General features: G+C 53.0%; 4 protein-coding genes and 1 non-coding gene across 5 annotated transcripts in view; 3 read left to right on the top strand and 2 right to left on the bottom strand.

The window, feature by feature from the left end:
* VE01_02983 (uncharacterized protein) overlaps positions 1-1,003 on the top strand; it is a gene marked incomplete at both ends in the record, with an annotated part of 2,353 nt that extends 1,350 nt beyond the window's left edge. The window contains one exon of the mRNA XM_018272482.1: positions 362-1,003. Coding sequence (XP_018133135.1) covers positions 362-1,003 — 642 coding nt within the window. The remainder of the gene's footprint in view (positions 1-361) is intronic.
* A 626-nt stretch (positions 1,004-1,629) lies between these two features.
* Positions 1,630-4,452, top strand: MDL1 (ATP-binding cassette permease mdl1). The gene has a single exon (XM_018272481.2). The coding sequence runs from the start codon at positions 1,795-1,797 to the stop codon at positions 4,207-4,209; it is 2,415 nt and encodes an 804-aa protein (XP_018133134.1). The 5' UTR covers positions 1,630-1,794; the 3' UTR covers positions 4,210-4,452.
* Positions 4,453-4,495: 43 nt separating this feature from the next.
* Positions 4,496-5,999, bottom strand: VE01_02981 (uncharacterized protein). The gene is made up of 2 exons (XM_018272480.2): positions 5,018-5,999; positions 4,496-4,944 (listed from the first exon to the last, which is right to left on the bottom strand). Exons 1-2 carry the CDS (start codon positions 5,492-5,494, stop codon positions 4,618-4,620), a joined length of 804 nt encoding a protein of 267 aa, XP_018133137.2. The 5' UTR covers positions 5,495-5,999; the 3' UTR covers positions 4,496-4,617.
* On the bottom strand, positions 6,000-8,689 carry CRN1 (DUF1900 super). Its single transcript, XM_018272479.2, has 7 exons — positions 8,329-8,689; positions 8,168-8,256; positions 7,956-8,098; positions 7,321-7,892; positions 7,228-7,264; positions 7,057-7,171; positions 6,000-7,006 (listed from the first exon to the last, which is right to left on the bottom strand). Exons 1-7 carry the CDS (start codon positions 8,360-8,362, stop codon positions 6,185-6,187), a joined length of 1,812 nt encoding a protein of 603 aa, XP_018133136.1. The 5' UTR covers positions 8,363-8,689; the 3' UTR covers positions 6,000-6,184.
* Positions 8,690-8,964: 275 nt separating this feature from the next.
* VE01_02979 lies at positions 8,965-9,059 on the top strand (the record flags this gene model as incomplete). Its single annotated transcript has 1 exon — positions 8,965-9,059. It is a non-coding gene; the product is annotated as a tRNA-Val (tRNA).
* Between the last annotated feature and the right edge of the window lie 422 nt (positions 9,060-9,481).

Below are 9,481 nucleotides of genomic sequence, written 5' to 3'. Positions count from 1 at the left end.
GGCTTCAACTTCGACTTCGACCACGGCTTCAACTTCGACTTCAACCACGGCGTCAACTTCGACCGACGCTTCAACTGCTACCACTGACGCTTCAACTGCTACCACCGATGCTTCCACTGCTACCACCGATGCTTCAACTGCTACCACCGATGCTTCAACTGCTACCACCGATGCTTCGACTGCTACCACTGACGCTTCCACTGCGACCACCGAATGTTCAACTGCTACCACCGATGCTTCAACTGCTACCACCGATGCTTCAACTGCTACCACCGATGCTTCCACTGCTACCACTGACGCTTCCACTGCGACCACCGACGACGTTACCCCCACACCTCCTGTCAGCACTCTGTCGACGAAGACATACAGCAACTCTTCCACGACCGCCCCGACAGATTACCCTACTCTCACTTCCACCATCGTCACTACCTCCGTGTATACCGTCACTAGCTGCGCGCCAACTGTGACAAACTGCCCGGTTGGCCATGTCACGACAGAGGTGATCACAAGCTTGACGACCTGGTGCCCTGGCAACCCAACCTACACGCCTGTCCCTACCACTACCCCTGAGTCTGAGGAGTACACCACCTCGACTGTGTATGCCACCAATGTCGTGACAATTACCAAGTGCCCCCAGACTGTCACCGACTGCCCCGCTTCATCCACCGTTGTTGTGACCTCCGTATACCCAGTTTCGACCACCGTCTGCCCCGTTGGTTCCCTGCCAACCTACACCGGTCTTCCTTCTGTGATTCCCCCATACGGAAATGGCAACGGGACCGCACCCGCTGGCCCTACCGGACCCGCTGGTCCAGGAGGACCTGCAAACCCAACCAAATCATCCGCCCCTGTTCAACCTATCAAGCCAGTTACTCCAGAGCAGCCTACCAAGCCAATTACTCCAGTGCAGCCTACCGTCCCGGCTTTCGCTAGCTCTGGAGGTAGGGTTGGAGCTAGCGTGAGCCTGTTGATGGGTGTTGCTGCTGTCGCTCTGCTTTTGTAAGAGCCGCAATTGTTGATATCTTGAGATAAGTTTTAGATATATGTTAGATGGGATCTATTGGAAACCTACGTTGAGGAATAATGATTGGAGATTTTTTGTGATTTTTATGGGTGAATGGAGCGGGAAGAGCGGGCCAGATCATGATTTTTGTTAATTTATAATTCGTCCCGATTTAACGATTGGATACTTTACATTCTCTTCGTCAAGATGGAACTTTGTAGCCTGTAGTGTGGTTCAAGTGATGGTGTTGATAGAGAGAGGTTGTTTCTCTATCGAAGAATAATGATTGAATAAATCAATAATAAATAAACACAGTCAAAGTAAATTGATTGAATTTGTTTTAGCTCTGTAACATAACATAAACCGACTCTAAGTGCCATATATCCAAATAAAAGCCCAGTAATCTGTCATTGGGAGCTGAGATACTGCGATAATCACCTCCCTCATCTTTCCTCATGACAATTGTTGGACCCTTCTCCAAACTAATTATATTGCCCCTGAGAAGCATGACCCTGAGGGAAAGCACGATGAGTCGCACGTGCTTACCAATTTTCGAGCTCGTTTGCCGGATGAAAAAGGCCGAGCTCCGTTAGCGCCCGGCGCCGGCATCACGGACCCTATCCTGGAGTCAGTCTTCGATGAGAAATGTTGAGCGTCACCGGAAGCATCGCACATTTACGCTGGCCATGAATCGCGACAATGAGACTTAGACGACGTCAATTATCGCTACTCAACCGGTTCTGATATCATTTTCCTTTTCCGAAGCCGTTTTGGTAGTTAGGGTTCGCGCGATGCGCGGCTCACTTGTGCCGCGAAGCAAGGCACTGGGGGCCTTGTTGGACAACGTTATTACGAGACAGGCTCCGGCCACGCAGCATGCCCAGGGACCTCTGAGGCAGACGTCGCCGATATATAAAGCTGCATTGAGACAGCTGACCACAGCGTCTTTGCCGAAGGCGAGACTGCCAGTTACACAACCGAAGCCGAACACTGCGAACCTGAAATTAGTATCGTCATGGACGACTATTAAACCGACTTGGCCATCGCCGGCGACTCAGCTGCGAGCGCTTTCCACAACTCCGCAACGGAAGGAGGTACGGAAGACAGAGCCGGAACCGACACCACCGAAGAAGGAAGACTGGAAGGAGCAAGCCCGGCGAGAAGAGGAAGAGGAGGAAGACTTGGAAGCCGAGCGCGGCTTTGGTCGCAGTGAGAAGGCATCTCGCGCGGCACAAGTGAACCTCTCCGCACGCCTGGGTGACACCAAAGGCGTCAAGAACACTGCTGGCTTTGGCGAGATATGGCGGTTGATTAAGATTGCGCGGCCCGAGGCCAGATGGCTCGGGCTGGCCTTCGTCTTCCTGCTCATATCCAGTACGATTACCATGTCGATTCCATTCTCGATCGGAAAGATCCTTGATCTGGCGACAAATGAGAGCGGCGAGGGAAAGCTCTTTGGCCTGGACTTGAAGCAGTTCTACATTGCGCTTGGTTGCGTGCTGACTATCGGAGCTGCGGCTAACTATGGACGTATCATCATCCTACGAATTGTGGGTGAGAGGATTGTCTCGCGCCTGAGAAGTCAACTGTACAGACGTACATACGTCCAGAACGCCGAGTTCTTCGATGCGAACCGTGTTGGTGACCTCATCTCGAGACTGAGCTCTGACACTGTCATTGTTGGAAAAAGTATCACACAGAACCTTTCTGATGGCCTTCGTGCGTTTGTTAGTGGTGGTGCCGGATTCGCAGCTATGGCTTGGGTCAGCATCAAACTCACCAGCATTCTGTGTCTCATGTTCCCTCCTGTGGCCATCGGTGCCTTCTTCTATGGCCGAATGATCCGAAATCTCAGTCGCAAGATCCAGCGGAACTTGGGCACGTTAACCAAGATCGCCGAAGAGCGCTTGGGGAACGTGCGAACTAGCCAGGCTTTTGCGGGTGAAATCCAGGAGGTATCCCGGTATAATAAGCAGATTAAGAAAATCTTTGCACTGGGAAAGAAAGAGGCTATTATCAGCGCAACTTTCTTCAGTTCTACGGGATTCATGGGAAATATGACTATCCTGGCCCTGCTATACTCTGGTGGCGCCATGGTCAAGAGCGGGGCAATAAGCATTGGAGACCTGACATCCTTCCTTATGTACACAGCCTACGCCGGTTCTTCGCTTTTTGGATTGTCCTCCTTCTACTCCGAGTTGATGAAGGGCGTTGGCGCAGCATCCCGTCTGTTTGAGCTTCAAGACCGCAAGCCAACCATCCACGCCACCGTTGGCCAGCCCGTCAAGTCCGCCCAAGGCCCAATCACATTCAAAGACGTCCACTTCGCCTACCCAACCAGGCCCGCCGTCGACATCTTCTCCGGGCTCGACTTCACCATCCCCTCCGGCTCGAACGTGGCCATCGTCGGCCCCTCCGGCGGCGGCAAATCCACCATCGGATCCCTCCTCCTGCGCTTCTACAACCCCACCTCCGGCCAAGTCTTCATCAACGGCATCGACATCTCGACCATGAACGGCAAATCCCTCCGCCGGCGCATCGGCATGGTCGGCCAAGAACCCGTCCTCATGTCCGGCTCCGTCGCCGAGAACATCGCCTACGGCCGCCCCAACGCGTCCCGCAGCGAAATCATCGCCGCCGCCCGAAAAGCAAACTGCCAATTCATCGAGGACTTCCCCGAGGGTCTCGACACGCAGGTCGGTGCCCGCGGCGCCCAGCTGAGCGGCGGACAGAAACAGCGCATCGCTATCGCGCGCGCGCTGCTCAAGGATCCGGATATTCTGATCCTGGACGAGGCGACGAGCGCGCTGGATGCGGAGAGCGAGACGCTTGTTAATTCGGCGCTGGCGGCGCTGCTGAGGGGGCATAACACCACCATCTCGATTGCGCATCGCTTGAGCACTATTAAGCGCAGTGATCGCATTATTGTCCTCGGCAACGACGGCAAGGTCGCCGAGATGGGGACGTATAAGGAACTCGCTACCGATCCGGAGAGTGCATTTTCGAGGCTGATGGAGTGGCAGATGAGTGGTGGGGAGGAGACGGTTGGGGTGAATAGGGGACATGTTACGGAGAAAGAGGTTATTGCGGATGATCTTGCGAGAGAGGCGATTTCGAATGAGCAGGAGGAGGCGCATGAGGAGGAGGAGGCGGAGCAGGAGAAGGCGGAGTCGGGCGGTGGTGTAGATGGTGAGGTGAAGAAATAGGGGGTGGAAGGTTTGATGGACGGCGTTTTTAGTATAGACGAGCGGCCGTTGTGTGCGCAAGGTATTTTTTTTGCGGACGTTGTATATAAAATAAAGTGCATGATACTCCTCTCAACGAGGCGATGGTTTGGAAGACAGTTGCTTAGACGTAGGTTTGGCACTGTATAAAATAGAAAAGAAAAAAACTTAATTAGCCCAGTCGTCTCGATCATACTTAAGGATGAAGCAATAATTGAATGCCATGATCACATCTTCACTATCATTACATTCAAAGCAGAACCCCAACTTGAAACAGACATAAATCGTCAATTCTAATTCTAAAAACCAAATTCTATGCTTCTAAATCCCCAACCAACCCGCAAGCTATGCAATAAAACGCCTCTTCCTCTCTAAACTCTCAACCCCCATCTAAGCCTTCTCGCCGAAAACCAGAAGTCTCTCGCCCTCAATAGGCAAAAAGGCCTTCTCCCCAGCCTCCCCAGCAGGAGTACCAACAACCAACTCAGCATCCAACACCCAATCCTCCGAAATACCCCAGGTTTCCCTGACGCGCGCATCCACGAGCGGGTTGTAATGCTGGAGGTTACCTCCGAGACCCTCGGCGGCCAGGGCGGTCCAGAGGGAGATCTCGTGGGCGCCGGAGGATTGGGCGGCCCAGTGGGGGAACTTCTCGGCGTACATTGGGAAAGCCTTTTGTTGGCCGACGATGGTGGGGGCGTGGGTGAAGAAGAGGATCTGTGGGGGTATTATTAGCTTAACCGTCTTGTGAAATAAGGGTGGGAGGGGGAATGTGAGGGGGGGGACGAACAGTAGCGTATGCTCCCTTGAACATGTTAATCTTCCCCTCAGTAGCGGCCCATCCCTCAGCGGGGACGATAGGCTTCAACACCTCAGCGTGGATATCCCAGAGTTTATCGTGCTCAGCGTGAAGCAGCAGGACGGCGCGGGTGGACTGCGCGTTGAACGACGAGGGAACGTGCTTGATGACCTCGGTGATGATTTCGCGGAGGCGGGAGTCGGGGATGGGGGATTCCTTCTTGAGGGGGTAGATGGAGCGGCGGGCCGCGAGGGCGGTGAGGTAGGGTGTTGCGGACATTTTGGCTGTGGTGGTGGAGATGGAGCGGTGGTGGGTGGTGGGTGTGAAGGGTGATGATGATGATTTGGTGATGATGGGAGAGGAGGAGTGGAATAGAGAGGTGGAAGAGGAGGGCATATATAGCTGACTGCGAGAGGGGAGACTTCTTAGAAGCGGGGCGAACTTGAGGCCGAGAGTGGAGGAAGACATTGTCAAAGCTATTTTCAATGATATCGAAGGTGCTGGATAATCCACTTTGCCAAAAAAACGAAGCTATATACAACTGTATAGAGGGGCACGGAGTCAAGACGGCTTATTAACCCTGAGCAATCGCTTTGGAAGCACTTTCAATCACGGCGCGAAACCCATAGAAAAACAGACGCTAGGAGAGTTATAGGAACCACTTATTCTTATTCACGGCTTGTCATCCATATGTAATGTGGGGAGTTGCGGCGAAATTCAGTAGATTTACCAAGGAAAAACGAGGCCGTTATCTCGGGGCGAAACTTCGGCAATTTCTCTTGGCCCGCTTGGAAAGTTGCCCCTGGGCCGAGGTAACGTGACTGGGCAGCGCTAATAAAGTTACTAAAGTGGTTCCGCGGGATTTTACTCAGCAATACTCAGCAAAGGTTTATGATTATGGGAGAGGCTCTCAAATCGGGAGGGGTCCATTTTTCTTTCATCGTTAAACAACATCGTAATTGACCCCCACCTATACCCCTCAATCCCTCTCTGTAGCTTCTAGAAACAAAACGTCCCCTTTTCCCCACGATATCCGCGATTCCCGTGTCTTCTACCACTCTCAACTCGCATGCTTTGCCCCGCTGAAAATCAATAATCCACAAACGCGACACAACTAATGCGTGCGCATAAAGCACAGCTTGGTATAGATAGCTAATCCTAAGATCTAGCTTCCTCAAGCTCCTGCTCCAGCTGCTTGATACGCTCATTCTGCTCGCTGCCGCCGACCTTCTTCTTGAGGAAATCGACTTCCGAAGCCAGATGGCCGATCTGCTCGCTCTGGGCCGTGATGGTCTTGGTCTGCTGCTCTAGGAGTCTCTTGATCTGATCCAGTGAGTTCTCGACCGAGGACGATGCCTGGGTGGAGGACGCAGGGGATCCAGAAGGAGCCGTCGCGGCACGGGATGGCAGTTGGCTCGTAGCCGCAGCTGCGACCTGGGCGGGGGCTTGGCGGGCAACAGGCGAAGCGGCCTTTGGCTGGGGCTTTGCGGCGGGGGTAGTCTGAGGTTGTCTCACGACAGGCTTGGGGATCTCCTCGAAGCTGGACGCGTCATCGTCATCCTCCTCGACGTCGTTGTCTTGGAACTTGGAAGCCATCTCGGAGATGGAGGACTTGTTCTGGGAAACGCTTGGAGGTGGTGCGCGTTGGGCGACTGGCGTAGGCTCAGGCTCCTTCTTGGCTGGTGCAGAGACCTTGGCTGCAGCTGGGGCTGGAGCGGGAGCAGAGGTTTGCGGCTTGTAGTCAGATGCTACCTCCTTTGGCGCGTTGCCTTCGTAGACGCTCTCGAGATCGATCTTGGGTGGGAGAGCGCTCTTGCCGGATAACCACTCGGAAGAGGACACGCCGGGCTTGGAGCCGACTGCTGGTGGGTAGATGTCGGATTGGAAGACTTCGGCGCGGCGGGGGACGACGAATGAAATTGGCTCAATGTAGGAGTCGGCGACTGTCTTGTAGGCGCGCATCACCTCGTTCTCATGGAGCTGTAATAATTAGTGCTGTGTGCGTGTGTAACTCCGATCTCGTAACTTACATTGATACCACGTCTCGGCATGAATGCCAAACCACGTTGAGGATCTCCAGACTTGTACTCGGAGAGGAACTCAAATTTGTCGTTCTCGTACTCGAAGTAGCGAATGTTGCCGTCACTGTAAACTGTTAGCGATTTCCAAACTAAGCGTTTGGGGGAGGGGGGGTGACCTACCCCTTTCCGGCGAGGTATAAACACTGAGTTCCATCGTCTGTAACACTAAGCGTTAGCATTCGTCAACAATCAACAAAGAGCAGCAACACAAACCCCAGAACGGCATGCAGACTCCAGAAATAGAATCCAGAATGGTGAAGCCTCCAATGGGCTCCTGAGGTGCGCCAACATCCCACAGCGCCATCTGCCTATCGCTCATCTTCGAGAATCCAGTTGTCGCAACACGGTTGTGCTCGCCCATCCACACGGCTCTGCTGTTCTTCGCGCCGCTGTGGCCCGCAACCTCGTGGGCTGGTCTCTCCTGACGCACATCCCAGATTCGAAGCTTCTTGTCGCGAGAGGTGGTCACCATCATTGTGCCGTCCGCGCTCCAGGACAAGCTCTGCACAATATCGCCATGCTTGAGAGTCAATGGGGAGTTGCCCGTCTCGATATCCCACAGCTTGATCGTGTAATCGCCGGAGGCCGAAGCTAGGATATTCTCGGCGGCAGGGTTGAATAGGACTTGTCCGACCTTGCGGGAGTGACCAGTGAGCTTGCTGACAGGGGAAACGTCCTCTGGCTCCTCAGCATCCGAGTACAGCGAGAATCCGTTCGGAACCTGCCAGATGAAGACCTTTCCATCGTCGGATCCGGAAGCAATGATACGGTCGTTGAAGGGATTCCTATGCGCACGCGTCAGCTCGAGTCTCAGGTGTATTGCAAGCAAGGGGGCCCGCATTGCTCACCAGTCAGTATCAAGCACAGGCGCAGTGTGTCCTCTGAACAGCGGAATCTGCTCTGGCAAGCGACCCTTCTCATTCAACGGAATGACAGCAAAGGCACCACCACCGCTAGCCTCCCAGTTCACAGCGAGGTATTCCGGGTTGACCTAGCCACGCACGCACTCCCTGTCAGCATTCACCCCTCGACCTCAATTGCGCAGGCACAGCAGCCATACCTTGACCAAATTGGTGTCCCACGCATTGCGACTGATGTGCAGGTTATCGTAGGTGGATTCCTTCCTCGTCGGCTTCCCAAATACGTGTCCTTGATGCCAATGTCAGCTCGTCGAGTGCGCGATCGGGGGGCTGGGCGCGGGGAGGGGGGGGGAGGTCATACGATACTTCGACGCGCGCACAAAGCGTCCTGCCATTCGTGCTCATCCACGGGTTGAAGGGCTACGGGGGTGTTGGAGTTCGACTATCGCGAGGGGACAGTCGGCGCGGACTTGGGGATTTTGAGAGAGTTTGGAGGTTGTCGGTGGTTGATTACTCGAGCTAGGCAGTATGTACGGCAGGTCGGCGATGCACTGACGATGCTGAAACGAGCTGGGACGCATGCAACCACGTATGGGTTAGGTTTAGCGACTGGGAAAGCGAAGGCGAGGCCCTGGGAATGGAGTAATTAGGCAAAGGACTAGGGGGATAATGATATTTCACTGGCTTTAAAGTAATAAATAACAGTCAATGGCTTTCTTTAATGGGCAATTATCATTTCTATATGTTTTGTACTATAGTTATAGTATGTCTAGGGAAGTGAATTGGGGGTGACGAGGCTACTGTACGTAAACGAGTAAGGGACATGAGTTCTGGGGTAAGGTAGGCACGGGGGAGGGACAGACGGGACAGACACACACCAGACCGGCTTTAGGAACGTGGGAGGTGGAAGATTAGAAGACATGGGGGATAAAATGGGATAATGGTATTGTTGAGTAGCACTTGTATCAAACTAAAGCTCAGAGCTAATATATAAATAGGTCGCGTGGTCTAATGGTTATGACGTTTCGCTCACAAAGTATCATTAAATATGATATCCGAAAAGGTTCCGAGTTCGATCCTCGGCGTGACCTTGAAATAAATCTTTTGCATTTTTGGCGGCGGGGAGGAGAGAGTGGAGAGTGTTACTGCCATTCTTTTTACTTTTTTTTTTGCAGTTTTAATTGAGCGTGCCTGTCGTATTCTCTTATTTTTTTGTAGTTTTATTGTGCCCGTATTGTACCTGTACCATATTTTGTCCTATTTCCCGTGTTTCCCTAGTATATTCCAAGTTTATTTGCATTTTGTTGTACTGTCTTGTATGTCTGTACTTTACATCACTCTACATCCCCCATGATAAGGTAAGATTTGGTAATTATCGGTATCGGTATCGGGACTCGGCGGGATGCTACAGTACAGTACATGCCCCAACACCCGGATCTACACGTCAGTTAATGTATCTCATCACTCATCCCAGCCTTCCTGTCCCGTACTCCTGTCTGTACTCCTGTACTCCT

This window comes from Pseudogymnoascus verrucosus (genome assembly GCF_001662655.1).
Source record: "Pseudogymnoascus verrucosus strain UAMH 10579 unplaced genomic scaffold scaffold_7, whole genome shotgun sequence".
NCBI lineage: Eukaryota > Fungi > Ascomycota > Leotiomycetes > Thelebolales > Thelebolaceae > Pseudogymnoascus > Pseudogymnoascus verrucosus.
The sequence above is the reverse complement of the archived record's forward strand: the minus strand, read 5'-3'. Positions and strand labels throughout refer to the sequence as shown.